This window comes from Podarcis erhardii, assembly GCF_964252035.2.
Source record: "Podarcis erhardii genome assembly, chromosome: 14".
NCBI classification, from domain to species: domain Eukaryota; kingdom Metazoa; phylum Chordata; class Lepidosauria; order Squamata; family Lacertidae; genus Podarcis; species Podarcis erhardii.
In genome coordinates, this window is record NC_138503.1 from 11,927,145 (window position 1) to 11,954,547 (window position 27,403).

At 42.7% G+C, this 27,403-nt stretch overlaps 1 protein-coding gene across 1 annotated transcript; it reads left to right on the top strand.

The window, feature by feature from the left end:
• Positions 1-26,716, top strand: AP4E1 (adaptor related protein complex 4 subunit epsilon 1). Its single transcript, XM_081838767.1, has 21 exons — positions 1-204; positions 2,153-2,224; positions 4,047-4,170; positions 4,787-4,860; positions 7,257-7,378; positions 7,518-7,677; positions 9,214-9,380; positions 9,679-9,752; positions 10,316-10,438; positions 10,530-10,639; positions 11,655-11,794; positions 11,936-12,048; positions 12,197-12,315; positions 13,901-14,200; positions 14,949-15,063; positions 16,734-16,869; positions 17,766-18,024; positions 19,704-20,279; positions 20,464-20,648; positions 21,276-21,433; positions 21,826-26,716. The coding sequence occupies exons 1-21, from the start codon at positions 31-33 to the stop codon at positions 21,984-21,986; spliced, it is 3,462 nt and encodes a 1,153-aa protein (XP_081694893.1). The 5' UTR covers positions 1-30; the 3' UTR covers positions 21,987-26,716.
• Positions 26,717-27,403: the final 687 nt, after the last annotated feature.

Here is a 27,403-nt window from a genome sequence, read left to right on the forward strand (position 1 = left end):
CTTCCGGGCAGCCGGGGCGCCGGCCCGGGCATGAGCGACGTGGTGGAGCGGACGCTGAGCGCCTTGCCCGGCTTGCTGGGGCAGCACGAGCCGGGGGCTGGGCTGGGCGGCGGCGGCGGCGGCGGGGGGGGACCCGGCCGGAGCTCGGCCACTTCTCGCCTCGGCGGCCTCATCCGGAGCATCACCGCGCTCGCCTCCAAACATGTACGCGGGAGTTGGGGCTACGGGGCCTGGCTTGCCTCCTTGGGAAGCGGCGGGGCCTTGGCTCGGCTCCCACCCGCCGCCGGGCTCGGGTCCCTTGGAAATCTGGGGAATGGGCTAAAAAATTGGCCACCACTAAACTAGATTTAAATTTGATGATAAGTGAGACTAAAGAAAATATAAATTTTTTTGGAAGAAGTGCTAGATTATATTTGAATGAGTGGACATGAGATTGTAAACAAGTTGATAATTTGTTTGGAAAAAAATTTTAACGATGTAAATGGGAGCGGGAGACGTGAGGGAGTCCAAAGAAGTGATGAAATTGTTGTGATAGAAGTAAGATCGTTTATTATTTGTGCATTTATATTTAAAAACTTTAATAAATATTTATTAAAAAAAAAAAGGAAATCTGGGGAATGGGTAGGGTGCCTCTGAGCATGCACAGAGTGCCCCGCGCTGCTCCCCGCCTCAGGACGCGGCCGAGGGCGAGCCTCCTTCAGCAGCGTCCTCGGAAGTTTGCAGATAGGAAACGGCTTTGTTTTGGGAGCGTTTGTGGGGCAATATCGTGGTCTTTTAAGTGGCTTTTAAATTCTTATTCATTCATTTATTAGTATTTATTGAGTTTATATACCGCTCTATACGCGGAGGTCTCAGGGCGGTTCACAGAAAAGATCGCAGCGTATATAATCAGAATAAAACAACAACAACCCAGTAACAGCCCCCCACCCAGAAAAGAGCCACATTTTAAAAGGGTGTATAGGATGTCAAACAGATTTTTTTTTTATCGTTTGCGTATCATATTGTGGAAGTTTATGGAGTAATTTGCCAATCTTGGGGATTTTTTTTAAAAAAAAGATGCTGGCAACTTTTGAGGTGGGGAACGGTTGAATTAGGTTTTGTGGATTAGAAAGAGAGTTTAGTGCAGTAAAACAAGCACATCTCATCCACTGTTATCAGTAGTGGGGTGGTAATTTTTCTGTTTTTAGGGAGTGCTTCTTTCTGCCCCTAACTGGCACAATAAAGAATTTGAGACCAAAAAACCCCCAACAGAAACAAAAATGAAGGGGAGGAGGTACCCAGGGTGTGTGCAGATGGAGAATATGATTCTAGGTTAGGAGGAATCTGAAAAGGGAATCCTAGTTTATCAGGGCAGCAAGGACAACTCGTCCTGTTGATCAGATGTGGGGCACTTAAGTTACTGGAAGGGTTGCAGGTTTGGGGCCTAAGAAGGAAGAATATGACCTGTTAGATAGCTCCCAGAAAAGCAAGTATCTTAAAAAACCTAACAAGGTTGGAATGAACATTAGAAATTTGCAAACGTGACCAGGATGCTCTGTTTCAGCATTTCATACTGTCAAAACTGGTTATTTAAAAAGTTTGGTTCTTCGAAGTTTAGCCGTGATTCAGGCAAAGTTAGGCATTCTTTCATGTGCCTTGATTTCAGCGGGAGATTTAAGCAGTGCTTTTTGGGGGGACGACGACACAGGGGTAGACATACCCCTAAACATTTGGTGAATCTAAGTTTGGCCTCGTTGAGGGGCAGTATTTCAATATGAGTAGGAAAATGAGAGTACCCCTAAACATTTTTTTAAGGAAAAAAGCACTGGATCTAGGCATGTGTTTAACTTTCCATTGACAGCAGAAATTTGTTAAGGACATTATGGTAGGATGCATCAACAGTTATGCAATAAGAGTATTCTGATTTTTTAAAAAATGAAATATTGTGTTGCATTGTGAACAACCTTTTGACATCTAGATGGTGTGCTTAAAAAAACAGACCTAACTGAATGCGGAAGTCTAATGTAATTGTATAGACTATTGATGTTTAGATGTCAAGAAAATGGGAATATTTTTTGGCTGACATATGTGACAAAGTGCCTTTTGTATTATAGTTTTATGTCTAGTAAAGTAATAATTATTTAGAAAATGCTTTACATTTTTCCTTTACTAGGAGGAAGAAAAACTAATCCAACAGGAATTAAATAATTTAAAAGCAACAGTTTCTGCACCCACTACAACACTGGTAAGTTGTGAAAGGGAAATGCCAATTTTGCCTGTGCTAGTGTTTGAACGATTTTTGCTACTGGCGTATATGTTCCATGAGATATTCCACTAGAGCAGGGATAGGGAACCTTTGGCCCTCTTGATGTTGCTGGATTGCAGCTGCCATCATCTATGACAATAGACTCTGGTGGTTTGCGCCTGGCAAGGAGTTGAAAATCCAGCAATGTCTGGAGGACCAATGGTTCCCCACGCCTGTTGTTGCTGCCACCTGTCTTTCTTGAGAGACAATGGAGTGCGCTTCTGGAGGTGAAGTCAAACTGCTGCACCGAAGTGACTTCCACGGGGCGCAAGCCTGGGCAGTGTGCATGAAGGTCCTGGGCCCTCTTCTTGGCTTTGCTGATGTATGTTTGGCTCCAGCTTGGCTGCAGGAGTTGCCGAAAGGCTCCATCCACCCATCTTAGAGACTACACTCTGAATTTGTGTAGGACTTACTCCTTAGACCTTACTTCTCCCGCACCAGAGGTTTAGGATCAGAGTTTAGGACCAGAGGTTTAGGATGAGATCTATGGTAGACGTTCGGGTTGCGAACGTGATCCATGTGGGAAGCATGTTTGCAACCCGCAGCATTTACAACCCGCAGCGCCATGCGTGCGCATGCACGGGTTGCGATTCGGCGCTTCTGCGCATGCACGACCGCCGAAACCTGGAAGTACAGTGGTACCTCGGGTTAAGTACTTAATTCGTTCCGGAGGTCCGTTCTTAACCTGAAACTGTTCTTAACCTGAAGCACCACTTTACCTAATCGGGCCTCCTGCTGCCGCTGCGCCGCTGGAGCACAATTTCTGTTCTCATCCTGAAGCAAAGTTCTTAACCCGAGGTTAGCAGAGTCTGTAACCTGAAGCGTATGTAACCCGAGGTATCACTGTAACCCATTCCGGTACTTCTGGGTTTTGACGTGTCCGTAACCCGAAAAAACACAACCTGAAGTTTCTGTAACTCGATGTATGACTGTAGTTAGACCTACCTAAACTATTTATCACAGTGGTGTAGTGGGGCCTCCCTTGAATCCTATAGCTCTCCAATTAATGAATCTTCAGAATAGTATTGTACTTACTGTAATGTTAAAGAAAAGCTTGAAAATGAGGGAGGAGGGAAGCTTAACGGAATTACAGCCTTAACCAGAACAGGATTGAATAGTGAAAGTGTTCCCATGATTTTATTATTATTTTTTTGAATAGTATTTATTAAAGTTTCAATGAAATTACAAAAATAAAATGAAAAGAGGAGAAAAAGAAAAAACAAAAGATACAAAATACAGAAAAATAAAGAAAAAAACCAATTAAAAATAAATCAGTCTTTCCATATCTTGTCTTTCATTTGCTTATTTCCCTGACTTCCTCACACCTCCTTTTTTTGTATTCTAGTTCAATAGTTGTTTCAGCAAGTCCTTACCCTTTTTACCTTTATCTTAATATTTTATATTAATATATTGTAACTTTACATTTTCACCTGTTAACAATCCACCTTTACATACCCCTTAATAACATTATTGCTAAAACCACATAGCTTCATTCCAGCATCCCTCTAACATTCCTATGTGTTCCCATGATTTTAAAAACACGATACCAAAAGTGGTCCTTAGTTTTTGCCATCTGTGGGTAATAGCTCCCATGCCACATTCAGATAGTAGCAAATAATTGCTTCCTTTTTTTGGGGTGTTGTATACAGCTTGCTAATTGTTTGCTGGAATTCATTAGCATTGTTAATGTTGGTGCTCTTTGTAGAACTAGCACTTGAGAAGTCCACTTATTTCAGTTTGTGATTTGCTCCTTGCATTTCAGAGATTGATGAAGGAATGCCTGGTGAGGCTGATCTATTGTGAGATGCTGGGCTATGAGGCCTCTTTCGGATACATCCATGCCATCAAGTTGGCACAGCAAGGAAACCTTTTTGAGAAAAGGGTTGGTAAGTATTCCAAAGCATCACGTGGCAGTATGCTGCTCAACAAAACTCATGTATAGCTCTGGTTGTTTTAGGACTGGGGCAGTTTCACTGGAAAGCGAGAACTGAGCAGGTTCGTCCATAATAAGTCCTTTACTACCCATGATTTGCGGGACGCGGGTGGCGCTGTGGGTTAATCCACAGAGCATAGGACTTGCCGATCAGAAGGTTGGCGGTTCGAATCCCTGCAACGGGGTGAACAATAATAGTTGTTGTTGTTGTCATCATTGAATAGTATAATAAAAAAATGTTTTTTAAAAAAATTTATGCCTTTTTGTTTCTCATATAGTTCCAGTTACAGATAGGTAGCCGTGTTGGTCTGCCATGGTCAAAACAAAATAAAAAAATTCCTTCCAGTAGCACCTTAAAGACCAACTGAGTTGGTCTTTAAGGTGCTACTGGAAGGAATTTTTTTATTTTGTTTCTCATATAGTTAGTTATTTAGATTTTCCTTGGAAATAAGCATTTTGTGTTTTGGGAAAACCATAAGCTGCTTTGAGCTTGCAAGTCAGAGCATGACAGAAATGGAATACAAATAAGTTGGAACACCTGATATAGGTTAATCTTTCTTTTCTTTTAGGTTATCTGGCAGTTTCTCTATTTCTTCATGAAAACCACGAACTGCTGCTTCTGCTTGTGAATACAGTTGTGAAGGTAACAATTTTGTGGTAACAGGTTTGGAGGTAAACATCACACTGACCTCAGGCCTCAGTTATTCTCCTTTAAAAAAAGAAAAACTTTAATTCAAAGCCCTCATATGATGTATTTATTAATAAACTCCTTTCTTCAATCTGTTATATCTGAAAATCAATATAATGTGGCAAAAAAAAAAAAAAAAAACTCGTTTGCCAGCTAGGACCTTAACAAGAACACAAGGGCAATGTGCAAAGTTGTTTCTGTTTGTTCTTAGGCCTTTTCAGTTCCCCCCTTCTGGAAGGCCTGAAGATCCTTGGTGAAATTCCTCTCTGAGAATCCCAATGGCTCTCCATAGTGGCATTCTGCATAGTATGAGGGGCTGTCATTGGAGAATAAAATAGGTTACCCCCACCCCATTCTTCATTCTTCTCTGTATGAACATGTGTGTGTGTCTGTCTGTCTGTGTCTGTGTGTCTTCTAATTGCTCTTTTGTGATTGTTAAGCAAAAACCAAAATGGTTTCTGGCTCCTTTCCTCATCATCTTCAGGTAGATCTTTTGGGTCTGTGGGACTTTTCTTTTGAGTACAATGCAGCTATTGAGACCCAGAATCTTTGTGTTGGTTCTAAGCCCAGGGACAATCAAACCAGTGCTGTGGGACCTTTTTTTTGCAAAAAAATAAAATCCAAAAAGAGAAAGGTTTAGTAATTATTCATTTAAGACGTAATTCATTTAAGACGTAATTCATTTAAGCTTGTAATCTAAAAAGACACGGCATGTAAGGAAAAAGGAATTGGGCAGGAGGAGGGAAAAGCAAGCTCATCAAGGAACAGTTTTCACAAAGCAGTTACATAGTTTTGTCAATGGGGATTCTGGCTGTCTGGAAGAGCAGCAGCTTTTCGCTGCCGTTAGTGGTGGTTTTGTCGTGATAAAGAGTGGTCTCTTGTTGGAAGCACTCTTCTCCGCCGTTCCCCAAGTTCAGGAGGAGGGCAGGTGACAGTGTCCAGGCCAAGAGGACAGGGCAGTTCTTGCCACACAGTTCTTTCCCCAGGCAGCAGACTTGATGGTTGAGACCTCTCAGGAGGAGACGCGACGGTGTTGTCCTCTGTTGTCAGTGGTGGTTTCCCTTTCTAGCCACACTGCTCTTCCACTTGAAATTGCAGTTCCAGGGAACAATCCTATTCTTGATCCGCTTGCTGAGAGGCTATGGGATATATAGCAACGCCCCCTGCCCCAATGCCATTGCCACATGAGATAATACCGACACGACGTCAGACAGGTCTGCTTTATCAGGCCCGTGTAGTGCAGCATCCTGTTTGCACCGTGGCTTATGGGATGTGCAGGTGTAATGGCACAACAGCCAAGATGGGACAGAGGCCTGGACCAGGGATGTGAGTTGGTTGGAGGAGGAGCAAACTTTCCAAATCCTGTACCCCTTCAGGTCCTGGTAAAGGTAAAGGGACCCCTGACCATTAGGTCTAGTCGTGGCCGACTCTGGGGTTGCGGCGCTCATCTCACTTTACTGGCCAAGGGAGCCGGCGTACAGCTTCCAGGTCATGTGGCCAGCATGACTGAGCCGCTTCTGGCGAACCAGAGCAGCTCACGGAAACGCCGTTTACCTTCCCGCCGGAGCAGTACCTATTTATCCACTTGCACTTTGACATGCTTTCGAACTGCTAGGTTGGCAGGAGCAGGGACCGAGCAACGGGAGCTCACCCCATCACGGGGATTTGAACTGCCGACCTTCTGATCGGCAAGTCCTAGGCTCTGTGGTTTAACCCACAGCGCCACCCGCATCCCTTACTCAGGTCCTGGACATGCCCTCCAAATAGCCACAAAAGGAGGTGCTAAAGAGCTTGGGTTGCTAAAGAGGAAGTGTGAGTCAAAAAAGGCTAATCGCCCCACGCAGGAGCCATAATATTGGCTCATGGTTGGTTCACCATCCTATACCCAAAGCAGAAGAGCCTCTCCCCACCTTTTGTAGTGTGTAGCTTAGTGTGTAGCTGTAGCTTGGACCTGGCAAATTTGAGGCCTAACAGAGTGTTGCTTATGGAGGTAAAAAATTGTAAACAAGTCCTGTTTGCTTTTTTGTGTTCATTTGTTTTGAAAGTACAGTGGTACCTCGAGTTTCAAACGCCTCAGGGTTACAAACGCTTCAGGTTACAAACTCCGCTAACCTGGAAGAGTTACCTCGAGTTGAGAACTTTGCCCCAGGATGAGAATAGAAATCGTGTGCCGGCGGCACAGCGACAGCAAGAGGCCCCATTAGCAAACACGCCTCTAGTTAAGAACAGTTTCAGATTAAGAACGGACCTCCGGAACGAATTAAGTTTGTAACTAGAGGTACCACTGTGCATTATGAGAGATCTTAAGTTGAGGGGGAAATTAACGGCTTTGTTTTCATGTGTCTTGACAGGATTTGCAGAGTACTAACCTCCTGGAAGTGTGTATGGCTCTGACTGTGGCAAGCCAAATCTTTCCGCGGGAAATGATTCCAGCTGTCCTTCCGCTAATCGAAGATAAACTTCAGCATTCAAAGTATGTCTTTGCTTACAAAATTCTAGGGAACCTGAGTTCAGTTCCAGAACTGTGATATAAGCATGGATCTTAAGATATATCTGGATGAAACAACAGTATAGTTGGCTGCCAATAAGGTGCACTGATTTGTTTCTTCTAGGGAAATTATCAGAAGAAAAGCAGTCCAAGCTTTGTACAAGTTCTACCTGATTGCTCCCAACCAAGTCCAGCACATCCACGACAAGTTCCGGAAGGCACTTTGCGACAGGGACGTGGGAGTTATGGCTGCTTCCTTGCACATCTATCTCCAAATGGTGAAGGTGGGGATCTTAAACAGCAACAGCACTAGATAACCATGTGCTGCATCCCAAAAACCTAACAGCACACTTGTTTCACTGGGAAATTGTTTTGCACCAGTGGAATTTATTTGCACAAGAGAGTGCACACACAGCTGCTGCTAATTTTATTGTGCGAGAGACCGCACAATGTGCCGTGCGACAAGTTTCCGCTAGCACAGGGGTGGGAAAGCTTTTTAGCTCCATTTGGCTCAGGATCAGTCTTGTGGGCCAAATTTTACAGATTTTACATGATGTCACATGATTGACACATGGATGACCCCCACCTGCCTCTTAAAATCCCTTGCACAGGATTCCCAAGTGCCTGGCAGCCAGCTGGGAACATGTAGCAGCTTCAAATCCTTTTTGTTGTTTGCAAAGCGCTTTCTGACAGTCCCCTTTGCTCATGTTTCAGCCTCTACAGGGTCAGTGGCCTTAAGCCCTTTGCAAAATTGCTCTTTGAAACACCTCTCCCCTTACTTTGAACATTGATGTTTAAAGGAAAAGAGGTGCAGCAGCTTCAAAAGTGCTTTTTGCAAAGGGTTTTCAGGCAGCTCCTCCACCACTCCTGTTTGAGCCTCTGGCGGCTGGAACAGCAGCATTGGGGCTGTTTAAAGAACTCTGCAAAAAGTACTAAGTAATTATTTGAAGTTGCTCTGCATTTATTCAAGTCGGGTGTGGGGCAGGGATCCTTGGTCCTCTTGCCCACCTGCCTGCTTAAAGGAGAAGCTTTGAGCTGTTTCAGTGCTTCTGCAAAGGGCTTAACTCTCACCATTCAGCTCATGAATGGGGATTAAATCCTGTTCCCTGTTGGGGACGGTTTGGAGCCAATGCAGTATTAAACTCTGTCCTCCCACCAGCCTGATGGGCAGGTGGATGTGGTTTGGGGGAAATGGCATTACTGGCCAAATAGGCCAAGACTGATCTCCTGGCCAGAGGTTTACCACCAGTTCCCTGACACCTGCACTAGTGCAAATGTTGACTTGGATTCCACTTGTGGACATCATTACAACTCATCAATGTGCAAGTTATTTTGCTAGCAGACATAGAACGCTGGCCACTACACAATATGACCTGGGCTTATGCCTTCAGTGAAGTGACCAAGAGAATAGAAATCTTAACTGTGCATCAGCAATGCAGCATTTCTGTCCGCTCAGGCCAGTGTTTGTGCACTTCTGACATATTATTATACGAAAAGCTGCCTTATACTGAGTCAGACCATTGGCCCATCTCATTCAGTATCGCTTGGACTGGCTTGCAGCAGCTCTCCAGTGTTTTGGCTCTGGTCTCTCCCAACCCTAGCAGGAGATGCTTGAGAGTGAACCCGGGACCTTTTGATGGGCGTAATGAGTTTCTTTTACACATTTTTATGCTTCTTGGCTGTATTTTATTTTGATTTTTAAAATCGAGGGAGAAAACATTTGCATGAAAAGGCAAGGAGAGACAAATGTGTAAGTGAAACATTAATAGTTTTTGTTTCTGTTTCTATAAGGTCTCTCTGTGTTTTGTCTCTTTGTCTAGGAAAACTCCTCTGGATACAAAGACTTGACTGGCAGCTTTGTCGCTATTCTTAAGCAGGTAGTGGGAGGAAAACTCCCTGTAGACTTCAATTATCACAGCGTGCCAGCACCTTGGTTACAAATCCAGCTTCTGAGAATATTGGGGCTGCTTGGAAAAGATGATCCAAGGTAGACTTTCTCTTCTTGTCTTGAACTTTTCAACAGTTCACATTGGTCTATCTCACTTTGTTACTGTACTCCCATGAAACAAAAAAATAAAACAATAAGTTTTGCAAGGGGCAGGTTTGCCATCTATTCCTCAACTGTTGATGCGGCTCATTCTTTGCGCTGCTCCAGTAATGATATGAAGGTCCCCCCTTAAAATGATCATAAGGGGTTGTTGGACTACATGAAAAGTTACTTAGGACTGAGACCGTGAGACTAATTTTGTGTTAAAAAAACATTGTTCCTTCTCTCTTTGTAACAGGACCAGCGAATTAATGTATGATGTTCTGGATGAATCTTTAAGGAGAGCAGAGATAAACCATAACATTACGTATGGTAGGTTACAGCACGTTTTCTAAACAAAGGCTATAGGGCAGATTTCAGTGCCTGAACTAACCTTTGCAGGAAGTGAGTCTGGGGAACTAAGGTGGATAGTGGTGACGAGAGATGAAATTCTAGGCTTGCCATCAAAAGACATGAGAATACCTGAGCCGTCCTGGAGAGATCATTCCATAAGCAGACTTCCTGGGTGATTATCACTGCTGAGCATTAGCAAGCGGGGGAACTCGGAGAAGAACCTCAGAAGTTCTTAACAGATGGATTAATGTGGTCCTTTAAAGGTAGCCATACATAGATCGGAAGATAACTAAGGGTGTTTCAGAATGTAAGAAATGCATTCCTGAAGCAGCTAGCCTATCCTTCAAAGGCATCCAGTAATATTGGAACATGGAGTGCTAGAAATATAAAAATCCACATGCTCAGGAGGGCTTTCAACAAAGGCCACAACACCAAAGTTCTGATGTCTCTATAAACTAATGGGACTTGTTCAATATTCATGTGCCTATTTGTTTTTACAGAAACTATCATTTTCTTTTTCTTTTTCATTGATCTTCCTGCAGCAATCTTGTTTGAATGTGTCCAGACAATTTACACAATTTACCCTAAATCTGATCTACTTGAGAAGGCCGCCAAATGCATTGGAAAATTTGTCCTGTCGCCTAAAATTAATTTGAAATATTTGGGTAAGTTCTTCCGATTGTCACAACCCTGTGCGTTTGATGCTGAATGCCTGTGTTTTCAGCTTGCATTCTTTCCAGTAACTTTTCTTTCTAGGATTAAAGGCCCTAACATATGTTGTCCAGCAGGATCCTGCCCTAGCACTGCAGCACCAAATGACAATAATTGAGTGCTTGGATCATCCTGATCCCATTATTAAAAGAGAGGTAAGTGGAATTTTAACAAGCACAATCTTTAGTAATAAATTTCAAATTGGTATTCTCTTAATATTGCTCCCCCATTGTGGGGATTTGTGATATTTACTGTAAGAATGACAGCTTCCCATGTTTGTGCGGGATATAATGTGCATATTAGATAGTTTTGAAAGATCTTATCATTCCTCTTTAACCTCTGACATAAAGATATTGAGCAAAATGAAAAATGTTACCTTTAGACTGATCTAGTGGCGGCATAGCAAGATACCCATCTGGAACTAATGACTACTTTTGTATCTGGGAGTGTACTGGTCTGTTTTTTCCATTAGGAGTAGCCAATCCATTAATGCAAAATAAAAATGAAATAAAATTGTTAGTATAGATTGGGTTTCTAGCTGAAAAGAAAAAAAACCCTTGTGAACCAGAGTGCGTGCAGATTTCTAGGTGAGGTTGTCGCCTGCAGTCTAGTCCAGTGGTACCTTGGTTTGCATATGTTTTGGTTTGCATATGTTTTGGATTACAAACACGTCAAACCTGGAAGTGCGTGTCCCGGTTTGCAACCTTTTTTTTGGGTTACAACCCTTTTTTTTGGGATTACGAACCAAATTTTTTTTGGGAGACACCATTGGCGAAAGTGCACCTTGGGTTACAGCCTGTTTTGGTTTACAAACGGACCTCCAGAACGGATTATGGTTGTAAACCAAGGTACCACTGTATTCCATGTGTGTTGTGTGGACACGAGCACATGCAGTTGCAAGCATTTTTCAGTATACTTACTTCCCTGTGCTTCCTCAACCACAGCTCTAACGGGAACCATTTCTGTTGTTTCTATGAGGGAGTTCATGCAGGAAACGTTCGTTCTTATGCATTTCCTTTATGGTTCATGTTAACCCATTCTTAAAGCTCTGTAAGATGCATGGTACTTGTTTATTTAGAGCAACAACCCTGAAGCATGTTGCTTATTATGCTGCTGTTCTGTTTGGGGGGAGGCTAAACATTGGCATGGTTAACGTTTTTCTTTCTTCAGACATTGGAACTACTGTATAGAATCACCAACGGGCAGAATGTCACTGTCATAGTACAGAAGATGCTTGACTACCTTATTCAAAGTAAGGAGGAGTATACCATCATCAACATAGTTGGCAAAATAGCAGAATTAGCTGAAAAATATCCTTTGAATGCATCTGGAATGGTTACGTCATGCGTGTATTGCTTCTCCTAAATGTGCATTAGTAAGCTTTAAGAAAACACTGCAGAGAATTGCTGGATGGTTGTGGAAGTTCAGTTTTCCTTAATGTTTCCTGACACATATGCTCCTGACAATGAATGGTTCATCCAGACTATGAATGCAGTATTTTCTGTAGGAGGAGATAAAATGCACCCTGACATCCCAAACAGCTTCTTGCAGCTCCTTGCTGAAGGTGAGCATAATATACAAAATTCAGTCGCGAAAGTAGGGAGTAGTGTCATTTGTCTTTAATGGAGAAAACACACACACACACACACACACACAAACACACACACATATATATATCGGGAAAGAGAAATATATTGTGATGTCCTTTCTAGGTTTTGAAGATGCAAAGGAAGACAGCCAGCTGCGACTTCATGCTGTCCAGTCCTATCTTGTGCTGCTAGAGGATGAGAATGCAGTTTATCCACAGAAATTCCTTCAAGTAATGAGTTGGGTAAGAAACGACACAGATTAGAAAGGAAATATGGGAATTCTAGGTACAGCATAGGCAACTGAAATTTGAGTTGTGATAATATTTTAAGGGAAGTTGAGACATGGTTGTCTATGCGTAAATGGTCATTTGTTTCACACAGAGTTTTTCTTAAGTGATAGGATAAAAGGTAAAGGTGACCCCTGACCATTAGGTTCAGTCGTGGCTGACTCTGGGGTTGCGGCGCTCATCTCGCTTTACTGGCCGAGGGAGCCAGCATACAGTTTCTGGGTCATGTGGCCAGCATGACTAAGCCGCTTCTGGCGAACCAGAGCAGCGCACGGAGACACCGTTTACCTTTGACGTGCTTTCGAACTGCTAGGTGGGCAGGAGAAGTGATAGGATGCTGTTCTTCTATTTAGCTGTTGGCAGGGGGCATCATTGGGCCGAGGTTAAGTGCTTCACAATTCCACTGATTTCACTGTGAGACTTAAGCATGTGTTTCCGCTTCTCACACCTCCAGCATTAAATTGCCCAATTTCCAGTGGCTGAAAAGTGATAAACTGAAACTGAGAGGGTAGCTGCCTTTCTAGAGGAGCGGTCTTCATGCTTTTCTAAGAATCTTGAGTTTCCAAAAAAAAGGAAGTCCTTCTGTTTTGCACCGATAAGATTAAAATTTGTGTGGTTTTTATTTTTTAAGGACCAGGAACAAGAAGGTTTGTGAGGAAAACCCCAAAATCTATTTTTAAAAATATCCTTTGTTTCATAGATCATGATTTTTCAAGGGCTGAGACGGTTCTTTCACACCTAGGGACAAGTGTTTCTGTGTCTGGCATCTGCATGCTTAATTATTATTATTTAAACCAATTATAATAATTATATGCCACCCAATAAAATGTGCCATTTTTAGTAACCTGTTCCACGATCAGTTTTCAGTATGGTTGGCAACCTGTGGTTTTTCAGTAGATTGCCTTGTTTTTCCTAAACAACCACATTTCTGAGGTCAGCTTGTATGACCAATAAGAAACAAGAAGTTGCCTTATACCAAATCAGATCATTGGTCCATCTAGCTCAGAATTGTGAAGACTGACTGGATCCCTGCAGGGCTTCAGAGGGGGATTGTGTGAAATCATTATGCCTTTTGTAACTACACTGTGACTTGTTTTTAACTTTGTTTTGAAAATATTTGCTGCTGAAAGTTCTCAGTGGGACTGCAGTCATGTACTTTGAGCTGTGTTAAATTCTGCAGACCTAGGACTTTGACACTGAAACCTGCTCATTTCCTCCTCTGGGTCCAGTAAAATTTCCTTCTGCCATTCTGGGTTGCTTAAGAAAGTTTTGAGAATAAAAGTTTGTGTTTCAGCTCAGGTGTCGGCTTATTGCATATCTTCTTAATTTATCTGCAAACTCTGGGTTTTTTTTGTTTTTTTTGTTTTTTGTTTTGTTCTGAAATTCAGATTTCCCTCTGCACACCTCAGTGGCTTTTTCTACACCCCTTGACTTTTTCTGTGCTCTTGCACAAATGCAAGACACGGAGACAAATTTTCATTTCCTCATTGCTCATAGCCTTCATATGCTGATCATGGTGTTTATAACTGTCTTCCGACAGGTGTTGGGGGAATATGCGTACCTTATGAAGAACGTGGATCCAGAAGTTGTCTTGGCGAGTTTGCATAGGATACTTAGGAACAATGCCACTCCTGAAACCAAAGCCTGGATCGTGGCTGCAGCCACTAAAATAGCTTCTCATACCACCTGTTCAAAAACTGTTGAAAAACTTATCATGGAATTCAGTACCTCCTTGGATACCTGCATGAGGCAGTATGCCTTTGAATTAAAGCATCTATATGAAAACAAAGAATTGATGAAACAACTGTTCCCTGTTGATGCTAGTTGCAAGGACGTAGTGGTGAGTTAATGACATCTCATCTCTGTGTGTGTTGTTGCTTCGTCCTTGGAAGCTGAATGTTTCTTCAGAACAGTGGAGAGGAGAGTAAAAGGTAAAGGGACCCCTGACCATTAGGTCCAGTCGTGGCCGACTCTGGGGTTGCAGCGCTCATCTCGCTTTTTTGGCTGAGGGAGCCGGCGTACAGCTTCTGGGTCATGTGGCCAACATGACTAAGCCGCTTCTGGCAAAGCAGAGCAGCACACGGAAACGCCGTTTACCTTCCCACCGGAGCGGTACCTATTTATCTACTTGCACTTTGACGTGCTTTCGAACTGCTAGGTTGGCAGGAGCAGGGACCGAGCAATGGGAGCTCACCCTGTCACGGGGATTTGAACCGCCGACCTTCTGATCGGCAAGCCCTAGGCTCTGTGGTTTAACCCACAGTGCATGTTTCTAAATCTTGTGCAAAAGATACAGTTTGAACCTATATAGAGGCATCTTACTTCCACCGCGAGTAGCAAGATCTCATAGCCTTTTTGAGTAGAGGCTAATAGATAATGTTTGGCTTTTATGTCAGGCAACATGCTAGGATTGCTCCCCTCTGATTTCTTAACTGCACCAGTGAGGCTGGGGTGAAAAAAACACTCACTTGGAGTATTTAATAGTTATAGTAGTTAAGAGCAAATTTAGATGGTCGGGTAGTATTTTCTTAAGAGGCTGATAACTGAATAATCATCACCTTTTGACCTCTCCCCCTAATTCATCGCAGGTAGATGCTTCCTTATCTTTCTTAGATGGATTTGTAGCCGAAGGACTGGATCGTGGTGCAGCGCCATATAAACCTCATCACCAACGACAAGAGGAGAAGCTGTCTCAGGAAAAAGGTAACTGCGTGTTTTCTTTTCCTGCAAATGCTAGCCCATATAGTCCTAGGACAAGCATATGTTTAATGTGACTGCATGGAAAGTTTAGGGGGGAAACTCCCCCAGTGGTTTTGCAACTTGTTCCATGTTGAGTATGCATCAGAGAGACAATGCCTTTGGGGGGGGGACCGTATTTTTCGCTCCATAAGATGCACTTTTTTCTACCTAAAAAGTAAGGGGAAATGTCTGTGAGTCTTATGGAGCGAATGTGTGGTCCCTGGAGGCAAATTGCCCAGGGGAGAAAAAGCAGATCATGCTTTTTTGGGGGGGGGAAAGAGGGAAGGGGGTGTTGAAAGGAAGCAGCTGATCGGCAAGCAATCGGGAGGGAGATAAGGTTGCTGGTAATGGAGGCTGTCAGGGGAGGTGGAGGTAAAAGCCCATGGATCCTCAGGATTTTTGTGTTGGGTCACCCCAAATTCACCATCAGATCACATAGCATGTCCATGGCTATAGCCTGCACCAAAAACCCCACGCATCCACTGTTTCATGTGGCCGCAGTGGCACAAAAACGTGGTTACAAAGCACAGATCCCCATGGATCCTCAGGATTTTTGCATTGGATCACCCCAAATTCACCATCAGATCCCATAGCTTGTCCATGGCTATAGCCTGCACCAAAGAAGTCACACATCCACTGTTTCGTGGGGCCGCAATGGTGCAAAAACGTAGATACAAAGCATGGATCCACATGGATTATTAGGATTTTTGCATTGGGCTACCCCAAACTCACCGTCAAATCACATGTCCGTGGCCACAGAATGAACCACAAAAATCATACACCTACTGTTTCGTTCAGAGTTCTTTTTTCTTGTTTTCCTCCTCTAAAAACTAGGTGTGTCTTATGGTCAGGTGTGTCTTATGGAGCGAAAAATACGCAACCCCCCCCCCCCCGCAGTTATCAGCTTGCATGGCCAACATTTTAGGATTGGGATGAGATTCTGTCAAATATGTTAAGTTACAGATCTAGACAGGGATAGGTGGTCTTTCAAGTAAGCTGGTTTCAAGCTTTTCAGGGCTTATGGTGTTGGCAGTGAGATTTCCATAGTAGCCAACCTATGATCCTGCAATGAAACGTGCTTTTACCAGACCTCAAATATTGCAAAATGCAGACACTCATAAGAACAGCCTTCTGGATCATGCCAGTGGTCTATCTAGTCCTGTTCTCACAGTGGCCAAGCCACTCTCCACTTCATGAATTGCTATATGAATTGCTCCATGACAAGCAGTTATTGGAGTTTGCCTTCCCCATTAAAGGCTTGTTGCTCTTTAATGTTTAGTCGAGGTGGTTTTAAATGTGAAGAATAGCTTGATTATATTGTATAGCCTATTGCAATATTTGATATGCACATCTATTTAATAAAGATGCTTTTTGTTAAAACTGGTATTTTAGAACTGTCGCTTTTGTAGGCCTCTTTTCAGAATAGATTCTGTCTTGAATTCAAAATGTGCTGTATTTCTGAAAAGCTCAAGGGTTTCAATAATTACTGGTATTTAATATTGGTAAGATGCTGAATGTGGAATATTCTTGTCAGAACATCATCATCAGTGACGCAGATTACAGGAGAGGCAGGCTGTTCTCTAATATTTTTAAATCTGGTCTTCTGTTTTGATGAGTAATTTTCCATTTTTCAGCTCTGAATTTTGAACCTTATGGGCTATCACTTTCCCAGAGCTTTTCAGCGTCTGGTTTTACTGGCAGACAATCTCCAACTGGACTTTCTCTGGGGTCTGACATCTCTGTTAATAGTGCTGAGACTGGACAGAAGGAGTGAGTATCTCTTATTGCTTCAGCAATGACTTAATATGTAGTTGAGTTCCCTGTCTGTTCTTATCTTGCTATTTGTATAGGGAAATGCTTGCTCTGTGGAAAAAAGCAATTGCCTTTCTGGCCAAGTAAGCAAAAATGCCATTTCACCAACAATAATCATTGCTAGGTTGGCCTCCATCTCCCCCCCCCCCCCAATACTGCATTAGCTGGATTGTATTAATTCACATCACATCTGCATTTTATTTAATATTGAAATGAAATGCATAAAGTCCCAGGGTTTAACACCTGAACTATAAACTGCATTTAGAATTTTAGTTCTGTAAGATCCAAACTTCATGGGAAGTCTATGATTTGGTCCCCCAACACTTTTTATTTAAAAGTAGCTGTGTTGGGCTCTCAGTCATTTTACACCTACCATGCTAATAGAGCTGGGAGCTGACTCTTCTCCTCATGCCATTATCCAATGGAAAAAATACAGGGTTGTATCCACCTGAGTTCTACTCAGAGTAGGACCACTGAAATTAATATACCTAAGTTAGTCGTGCCTATTAATTTTGATGGCTCTACTCTGAGCAGGATTAACTTTGGCTGCAACCCACAGATATCATAAGGGGCAAACTATTAGGTCAGGCTTTGACAACCTGGTACCTACAAAATGTTTTGGACTACAACTCCCATCATCCCCAACCAGCACTGGATGATGGGAGTTGTAGTCCAAAAAAACCCTGGAGGGCATCAGGTTGGCAAAGCCTGGATTAGGTTACATCTTCAGCTTGTTCAACATAGGAAAATTGGGTTTCTGAAAGACTTTACAAGAATAGACTGACTCTTCGGAAGCGCTTTGAGAGACTCCTTCTCATCACTGTGTTGACTTTTCCTGATTGCAAATTCTTTAGGGCCAGCAGTCTGAAGCTAGATGGAGTGAAGAAACTATGGGGGAAAGAAGGCTACCTCCCCAAGAAGGAAAGCCAAGCAGAAAAAGAAGACAATGCCAAGTCTGTTCTGGAAGGCACTGCGTTTGCAGAGCATATTGTTGGCAACTTTCCATTCCAACCTGAGCAAGAAATGACTGGTCCCTTGGAGGGAGAGGAAGAGAAGCGTCAACTGGCGTCAACACTCTTTGTTGGCTTAGGGTCTCAAAGCAGCATCAGTCTGGTATGGCAGCTAACTGCAGTTTCATAGGAGGGGCTGGGCCACCCTTTAAAGGATATGTCCCCAAACTTCCAAGTATGTGTTCTGAGCTCTCACCCTGCTTACTACACATTTTGTGACATGTGAACAGGGTCCAAGTTTGGAAGATCCATTATTTTTCTTTGGTGTGTTCAATATTGCATTCTCCTCCTTTTTGAAATCTGTCCCCTGACCTGCATTGCAAAAGTATTTTGAAGTTGAGGGGAGTTGCGAAAGTAGCAATCCACTGCAGGAGCCAGCTGTTCAATAGGAAAAAGGCCAGGCAGTCTGTTGGGTTCGTGCAACCCCCTGGGCGTACCTCAAAGATTCTGCTTGGATTCTGGCTGAATGCCTGAAGGTCCCTCCTACTAAGTGTGTTCATGCAAGTCCCATGATTTGCATCTCTTGACCTTCTACAGTTTGGAAACCCCCTTTTTTCCACATTAGCCAAGTACATGCCTTACTGTTTCCCTTTTCCCTGTGGCCTTTTGTATCCTCCACCGGTTTAACAGCCACAGCATGGATATTAACAGGCAGGATTAGCATCCCAAAGGGGTAAGATTGCATTTCCTTGTTCCCATGTTGCCTTCAGCACAACCAGTGACCCTAAATGGCATGTGAGTTAACGTCCCCTTTGCTGAGTAAGTTGGCTTGACCTCCCCTGACATGAGTCCTCAGAAAATCCTTCCAAAACTATGAAAGCAACACCTGTAGAGTCGTACCTTGATTTTTGAACAGCTTAGTTCTCAAACGTTCTGTTTCCCGAACACTGCAAACCCGGAAGTGAGTGTTCCGGTTTGTGAACTCTTTTTGGAAACCGAACATCCAACGGGGCTTCCGATTGGCTGCAGGAGCTTCCTGCAGCCAATCAGAAGCCGCGCTTTGGTTCCCAAGCGTTTTGGAAGTTGAAAGGATACGAAGGTATGACTGTATTTTCTTATTTTTGTAAGACACTGGTCTTTCAGTTAATAGGCTGGGATCCCATAACTGGCTTGTGCCCCTATCAAAATGTGGGTGGTGATACCACTACCATTTTTTTTTAAAAAAAAAATGTTCCAAAGAGAAGGGGAGTGAGAGGGGAATAACAGAGTGGAAGGAGAAGAGCACATAGAAGAAGGTGAAGGAAAAAAACCACGCATGGTCAAATTAAGACATGCTGTGACCCTGAGCTATGCTAGGTTTAAGAGGCCCTGTAGCAGTACCTCTTTACCACCTCTGGTGTGTATTCTAACAGAAAGGACAATGACAGTAGAAATAGTAAAGTTTTATATTTCCATTCATACAGGTCCATAGGCGAGGCAGCAACTAACAGTCTGTCTAAAACATATTTTGCAATAAGACAGTTTGCATATGAAATACCTTCACATGGCAATACTTTATGATTTCCTACTTAGCATATGTGAAAATGTTTAATTCAGTCTATTTTAGCCTGTCCCACTTATTTTTTTTTAACCTATTATGTAAAACTTGAAAAATTTTTTTTGGGGGGGGGGAGTGCGTGTATTTAGAAGCCCCTCATAATCTGAAGCCCTAAGATGCAAGGTGGTTCTGGGAAATGAAAAAGTTGCAATGTATTAAATTAAACAGTAGGCTGTACCCACATTTGTGTGTTCCCCTCCCTTCCCTGAATTAATATATATTTTCTGTGTCCTTTTAAAACTAAGATGGGCAAGCGAGACTCCACCGCTCAGAAGCTCCGAAGGAAATCAAAATCAAGCAAAACCAAAAATAGTGAGGAATCATCCAGTATCGAAAGTGCTGCTGGCCCTTCCCTCTGCCCTTTTCCTGATGGGATATCTAGGAACAAGAACCTCTTCCAAAACAATGGACACCTAAGATTAAGGAAATCTTCACTGAGTTCCGCTGGAACTTCTGAATCAAAGGTGGTACTTGATAGGTCTCATTCTCTGCCGGAAGCTGAACTGAATGAGAAGCTTTTGGGTCACAGACTTTCGTTGTCCTCTCTGTTTTCGGATGGCAATATGGAAGTTTTCCAGCCTTCTCCAAGTGCTCAGGCTACGGCCCCCCAGCAACTCTCTTTGATGCCTTACTTACCAGAAGAAGCAGCCAAACACCCTCATTCGGAAGTCTTAGAGCTTTGCAGCAACGAAACACTGGTTTTGTCCTCTTGTAAAATCTGGAAAGATGACTCTGTCCTACTCTTCTTATTTCTTGCCAACAAAAGCACTTGCGTACTTAAAGCTGTGAATCTGGAATTTGAGCACGCAGAACATTTTAAGGTAACATGAGCAGTAGCTACAAGTTGGACCACATAACTCTATTTGGGTCCCTTCTGAGCCTACAGTTCTGTAATTCTATTAAGTTTACCACTGCTTTTCCTTTAAAAGAAATCTTGGCGGTGGTGATATTAAAATGCTTGTAAACCTCTTGGCTCTCTCCCCTCTCCCCCCGGTTTTATTGTAGATTTCAGAAAACCTTGGTTGCCACTTCGCTGCAGTAGAAGCTCAGAGCATAGAAAGCTTCCAGACATGTGTCGAGATGGAGGGGCTGTGCTCTTTGGAGATGCTCTCTGGGTCGATCAGTTACTTTCTAGAATCTGATGCGCTCCTCCGATTTTCTGTAACTTTAGAACTGTTGGATTTTATCAGGTACCTACGTGAAAGAGCTGGGAACAAATGAAGTGCTTTAAAGCAAATATTGATTTGAATTTGCTTGCTATGCTTTATTTTGTTTGTAATCACATTTTGTCATATCTCATGCTTATGCACACACACACACACACAGAGAGAGAGAGAGAGAGAGAGGCAGGCTCTTTTGTTTCTCAGACTCTTCATTATTGAAATGTTGTGGTGCTTCCTAGGTAATTTGAAACATATGAGTGTAGAGAGGAGAGGGCATGGGGGAAAAATCATTTAAGGGTCTTCCCCACTCTAAAAGTGGAAAAGAAACCATGCCTTTTTCTCTGGTCCTTCTGATCTCCATATGCGTGTCCTCGAAATGTAAAAAGACAACTTGTAGACTGCCTTTCTGCATTTTTGCTGTCTCAGCTAGATCCCATACCTGTGCTAGAGGATGCCAGTCCAGTACATTTAAGGAACAGCCCAGCTGACAATTTTAATGGAATTTTGTTTAGGTTGACAATTTCAGGCTGCAGGATAGTGTGAAAATACTTCACGGTGGGGCAGAAAGTTTTGTTTTCATTGTCTTCTTGGGAACAGCTTTCTCTTATAAGTACATGTTGCAAAATCTGCTTCTATTTCATATTGCATTTTCAGGCCAATGAAAATGAGCACTGATGAATTTGGAAAACTGTGGCTCTCCATTTCGAATGATGTCAAACAAAACCTAAAGATGACATCATCTCAGGGATCTTTGTCAGCCGTCCTAAGCATTTTGCAGCAAAAGCTGAACCTACATATAGTTGATATCATAGGTAAGTAGCTTGGGATTTCTTTAGATTTGTAGCAAGGATGATCCTAGGCAGGCAATGAAACAGACCAATTATAACCAGGGTCAACCCTTGTTCATCAGAAGCCAGTTCACATTTGCAAGATGATCTTTTTCACAATGTTTTTTTCACTATTATCTTTTTCACAATGTATTTTGATGATCTGCAGGATACTTTGTTCTTGGAAAGTGGACTTGATCACACCAACTGCGTGCCCCCAAAAATGTGGTTCTTAATTGATCACATTGTCTTGTGCCAAACCCAGACTGATGTTTTTTAAATTGATAACCTGCTTTGTACAGAACTGTAGGAATGTATTGTGGATGAAATTACGATGACATTAATAGGGGGGAAAACCCATTTTTTCCTCCCTTTAGGTAGTGAGGGAATAGCATCATGCCGACTGCTTCCATCCATCCCCTGTTTACTACATTGCCGTGTCCATGCTGGGATGTTGTCGCTGTGGTTCAGATCCCATTGTCCGGCTCTTCCAGACTGTTTACTTTATCAGTGTCAAAAGGTGATGGAAGAATCCTGAGCGTCGTGGAGAAAAGGAGCAAAACCCTCCTCGTATAACCTAATGGAAAGAAGGACGTGTGTGATTGTGCCAGGGGGGTTACCTAAAGAAAGGCAATTCTCACTTGCCTTGTCAGGAGTGAAGTTGCATAAGCATGCACCCTGGAGGGATGACAGGCGATTCTGCTAGGTGCCTGCCTCTCCCCCCCCCCCCATTCTCAGGGTCAGTCTGTCACTGACAAGGGACTAAGTAAAAGTATAGGTACTTTTATGCAAGGTGTTATGCAAGGTATTTATTTTCTGTTACGTACTTGTACAGGTCACAGCAGCTTATTCAGAAGATCAGCTACTACTTGAATTCTTTCATTAACGTGGCTTATGGTGTAAAGGAACTTCTTAAGCCTTGCCTACTGTTCCTGTGGTTCGTGATGGTTTTTTTAGCATCTTTTATACCAGTTTCGCACCAGTGTTGCAAAAGCAGGCACTCTGCTATAAGATAAATCTCCACGATTGTCCTATGGTTGTAGGCTGAATCATTTATGACTCAGCAATAACCAGCGCATAAATGTCAAGCTTTGGAAGCACAAGTCATATCATTGCACCTCGCAACAGCACTGGGGCTGCTGTTTTATGTAACGCCATGTTTGATACCTGCCTTTAATAGGAGGACTGGGTCTTATCCTGAGGATAGGATACTGGTTGCTGAAGAATGCAGCTTCAGGCTGTGAGCAGGACTCTGTAGTTTAGCACAGGAATGCAATTAGCACTATCTGTGTACCAAGAATCTCAGTTTTCAGTGTTTAAAAACACTAGGCTCCAGAGACCACCTCGAGAGGCTCATGCATGAATCCATCAGAAGTTTTGACCTGTCCTTCCTCATACTGCATCAGTAGCATCCCTTAATTGTACTGACTATTGCCCACGGTGATCACATGGCACATAGATCTGACGCTTGCACTTTTGCATTATAATACAAGCTGGAATCAAAAGAGCTACACGACATATTCCACATGGCCAAAGACACTGAGCTTGTGTTCCTTAAAGAGCAGCTCTTTGTGCTATGTAACAAGATAATTCTGCTTTTGAATATCCTCCTATATTCATTTTGTGGCGTATCATGGTTGTTCTGCTATTTAAACCAGGTGTGTGTGTGTCATAGTTCCCACAGAGGTTGCCCTTGATGGGCACATGAAAGTACAAAACCACCCATAGCCATCTTTTGTATATTTGCAGCAGCTTTTACAAAAGATGGTGGATTGTATCCTTTGATAGTCCTACTCTGCTCATTGAAGTTAGTGGGTGTGACTAACTTAAGTTCCTTGATTTTAGTGGGCACACTTTATGTATTTATTTATTCTATGAATCGATATCCTGCTTTTCAATTCTGTGACGAATTGTCAAAGCAGCACATATAAAACATAATGCTGTGCCATCAGATCCAATTATTAAAGCTAGATTAGAACAGCAGCAAAAAGACAAAATCGTAAACCAGAACAGGAAAAATGGTCAGGGGCAGATTTGTTACGGAGGTTTTGCACCACTGAAGGATTGTGTTTGAATAGCGCTTCGTTTTTATCCATAGGCATGAATGGCAGCCGTTGTCTGTTGAATTCAAAGATACCACTAGAGTAGAGATGGATATCGGCTTGCTGTTTCTGGTGGCTCCAAAGTCTAGAGTAGGACTAGCATTGGACCCATTTTCCCCCTGGGTAACCAGAGTGAATCTGGCACATGTATACAGCAATAAAATGGCTTTGTTTGCAGGAAAGTTTAGACATACGTAGCATCTCCCGACTACTTATCTCTGCTGTATTTTAAATACTAGTTGCTGTTGCAGCTGAACAGAAACATTGCAAGTGGCTGGCATTTCCCCATTCATTTGTTGTGATACTTTTTGCTGTTCAGTGAATGAGAGAAATAGGACCTTTCAAAGGTGCAGCACAGGGCACCTCCTCTTAGAAAAAAAGTGATATTAGTTATGAAGCTTTTTTGATTTGTAGCCCAGGTTTCTAGCTCTTATAGCTCGAGTGTGAGAATTGACACAGTTGAACCAGCATTTCAATATGTTTGAAATGGTGGTTTATAACATTTTTGAAGGACAGTAATTTCCATCAGAAAATTCAACCAGGAAACCAAAATTTTGATAGACTTATTAAGAAAAGAGTAACCACAGTCCTGGTAGTGTCAAAGTGTTGCTCTTCATTTTAAATTGGTCAGTTTTAAATAATCAGTGATATTCCCCATACAGTCAGTAATCTGTAAAGTGAAAAAGTGATTTTTCTCTTCAAAACAAAGCTTGCCTGATTTAGATCACCACTATTTTTATAATTGGTGACAAGCAGGCATGATTTGGACTTTATGAATTGTAAAATTACAATTTTTGATTTTCCAAAGGCTAAATTCCGAGGCTGAGATTCCATAAGCATGAGTGTTTGACACTCTCTTTTAATGTCTTACTTCATAGAAATCCTTTGGAATGATTCCAGTAGAAGGAAATGGATACAGGAAAATGTTAGGGAAGAATTTCAAATCCATGTGTATTTTCAGATATGTAGTTAAGGAAAACATTAACATTCAACATTTCCACTTGTCTGCAGTGCCAATGTAATGCCTCTTCAACCCAATGAAACACTGGTGTGTGATTTGCATTGAACTCATGGGCGTACCCCATCTGCTTTCTGATACGATACTTATTGATTAGGTTGAAAAGAGTGCTGTTTTTATATGCATTTAAATATTCTATCTCCCATCTTAAAATGCTGCTCAGAGTTGCTCTCAGCTTGTTTAAAAATCAGTCAATAATTAATAGATAATGGCTTGTATCCACTAGTTCTTGTTCGGCTGGTATAACGAGTAAGAAACCCGCAAAATGGTACCCGTCACTGTGAACATGACAATGAGAGCAAGGGTTGACACTCCACTGGCCTACCAAACATTGTACTTCTCTACATCTGGAGAAAGGTAGATTCTATAATAGTGTGCTGTGCTGCTGTCATCAATATAACAATGGTGAGGAGTTGGCCACCACAAGCCTTGGCGCACAACAGCTTTAATTAAATAATTCAATTTTTATACTGCCCTTCAATGTATGCTTTTAAAATGTGTGATTTACAAAAGTTAAGGTTTGATTAAAAATACGATAGGACAAGTCACCAAATAACCCCCAAACATATGTGATAAAAGTCACCTTTGACTAGTTAAAAGCTCCCTTTTGGAATGATTAGACTCCTTCCTTCCAGAACCTCGGGACTATTGACGTTCTGCGTAATGCAGAAGGGCCATGTTTGGGGAAAATGCTGAATGCGCGTGAATAGTGTAACTTTTGTCACATCAGAGGAAATGCAAAGGGAAGAGCCAGTTGCACTGTGTTTTGGAGACTTTGTAAATGAGCTCTGTATTGTATGAAATGTAAAACAGTAGGAGAAGACTGTTGCTCTGTGGGTGGCAGGAGACAGCTGGGGAGAGAGGAGAGGAGAGGTTTTCTGCAACTTCCTCCAGATTGTGGAATGCTCTCCTGCGGTGTTCTTACGTGGCCCCCTTTTGTAGACACATGAACTTGGAAACACCCTCCCCACATCTGCCATTTGAGAATTATTAGAGACTCTCGCTGTCCTTAGGTTGTCTTAAACGTGTGTTGACGTAAGTTCTGTTGCGCTGTTTTTCTATTTTGTATGGATTCTTTTCACTTGTAATGTGCCTTGTGAGTTTTCCGTTGAAAGGTGGCCCGTAAGTATTGTTAAGTAAGTACAGCATCACACAGCCCATGAGATCCCATCCAGTGACTGGGGGACAGTGGAGAAGGGGAGGGCCGATTTCGTCAGCTGTCTCAGCAGTGTCAAACCACAGCCCCTCTCCATTCCCTTCTATGGCGTACAGCAGGGGTGGGCACTTTGAGGCCCTCTTCACATTGATGGCTGGTCCACTAGGATAAGTGTGGCATTGCCCCACCAGCCTCAGCCTCCCCCTCCACCCCATCGGTCCACCTTCTTATATCTAGGGCGGCTTTGCCTGTCATTGGTTCTAGCTTCACCCAATCCAGATGGTCACCAGCCTCCAACACCTTCAGCTTTTATTGGACTCCAACTCCCATCAACCCCAACCAACAGGGCCCAATGGTCAGGGATGATGTGAGTTAGTCCAGCAACATCTGGATGTCCACAGGTTGCCTTTCCCTTGCATGAAGCAAAGCTGCAATATGCACTTTCTGGAAGACATGAGGATACAGGATGAAGAAGCACAGAGTGACCAGTTAGCAAAAGCTGAGAGACAGGTATTTATCTCCTTTCTTCCAATGATGTCTAAACGGAAGGATTCACTAAAGTGCACTAAAATATAACTCTTAAAAACAATATTCAGATATTAATGTATACTCATGTTTACTTTATGCCTCATGGATGTAAATGGAAGCCTATATTTTGGAGAAATGAATAAATAACTCTGGGAACTTTCCTGCCATGTGACTGTTAACAGCATGCATCAGATTTAAAGGATAGAACTGAGCAAAACCAAGGATGCTATAGCAGCTAGCAAAGCTACCATTTCTCTCCTATGCAGTTTTCTACCATGTCCATCAGGTGGTGTTGTCATGGTGTTAAATAATAGCTATGGCTTTCACACATGTACATGTGCTGAGTTCATTTTTTAAAACGTTTTGTTTGAAATCTTAAACTCTTTTACTATTTATCTGTCGGTATGCAGAATTTAAGAGAACAATCAAACTTGGTTGAAAATAAATGGATTTGCTTACTTTTACCTGTGGTGTGATCTCTTTATTTTTAGGTTCCCTCCAAAAGTGGTTTATTTTTGTTCTGGTTAACCAATATTCTTCGTAGAAAGCAGCAGTTGGGTGGCCACGATCCTCTTAAATACCTTCCCCAAAAGTGGGTGATTGAGACCAGGTGATAATTGCCATAAGCAATGTGCCAGTGGAGGACTCCTTTAATACTTGCACTACCTCTTACTTAAGAATCAGGGATGTCTCAGGCTTTGAGCCAATGCACAGTTGCATACAGGTAGCCCCAGGCTCACTCCATGGTATTTCCAGGTAGGGATCAAAAAGTGAAAAGGCTTCAGTCTAAAACCTTGGAAATCCACTGCTGGTTGGTGTAGACAATATAGATCAGTGGTCTGACTCATTAGAAGGCAGCTGCCTTAAGGCAGTGCAGTGCAGTGTAGCATAGCATAGCATAGCGATAAGCCCCATAAGGTAAAGGTAAAGGGACCCCTGACCATTAGGTCCAGTTGTGGCCGACTCTGGGGTTGTGGCGCTCATCTCGCTTTACTGGCCGAGGGAGCTGGCGTACAGCTTCCGGGTCATGTGGCCAGCATGACTAAGCTGCTTCTGGCAAACCAGAGCAGAACACGGAAACGCCGTTTACCTTCCCACCGGAGTGGTACCTATTGATCTACTTGCACTTTGACATGCTTTCGAACTGCTAG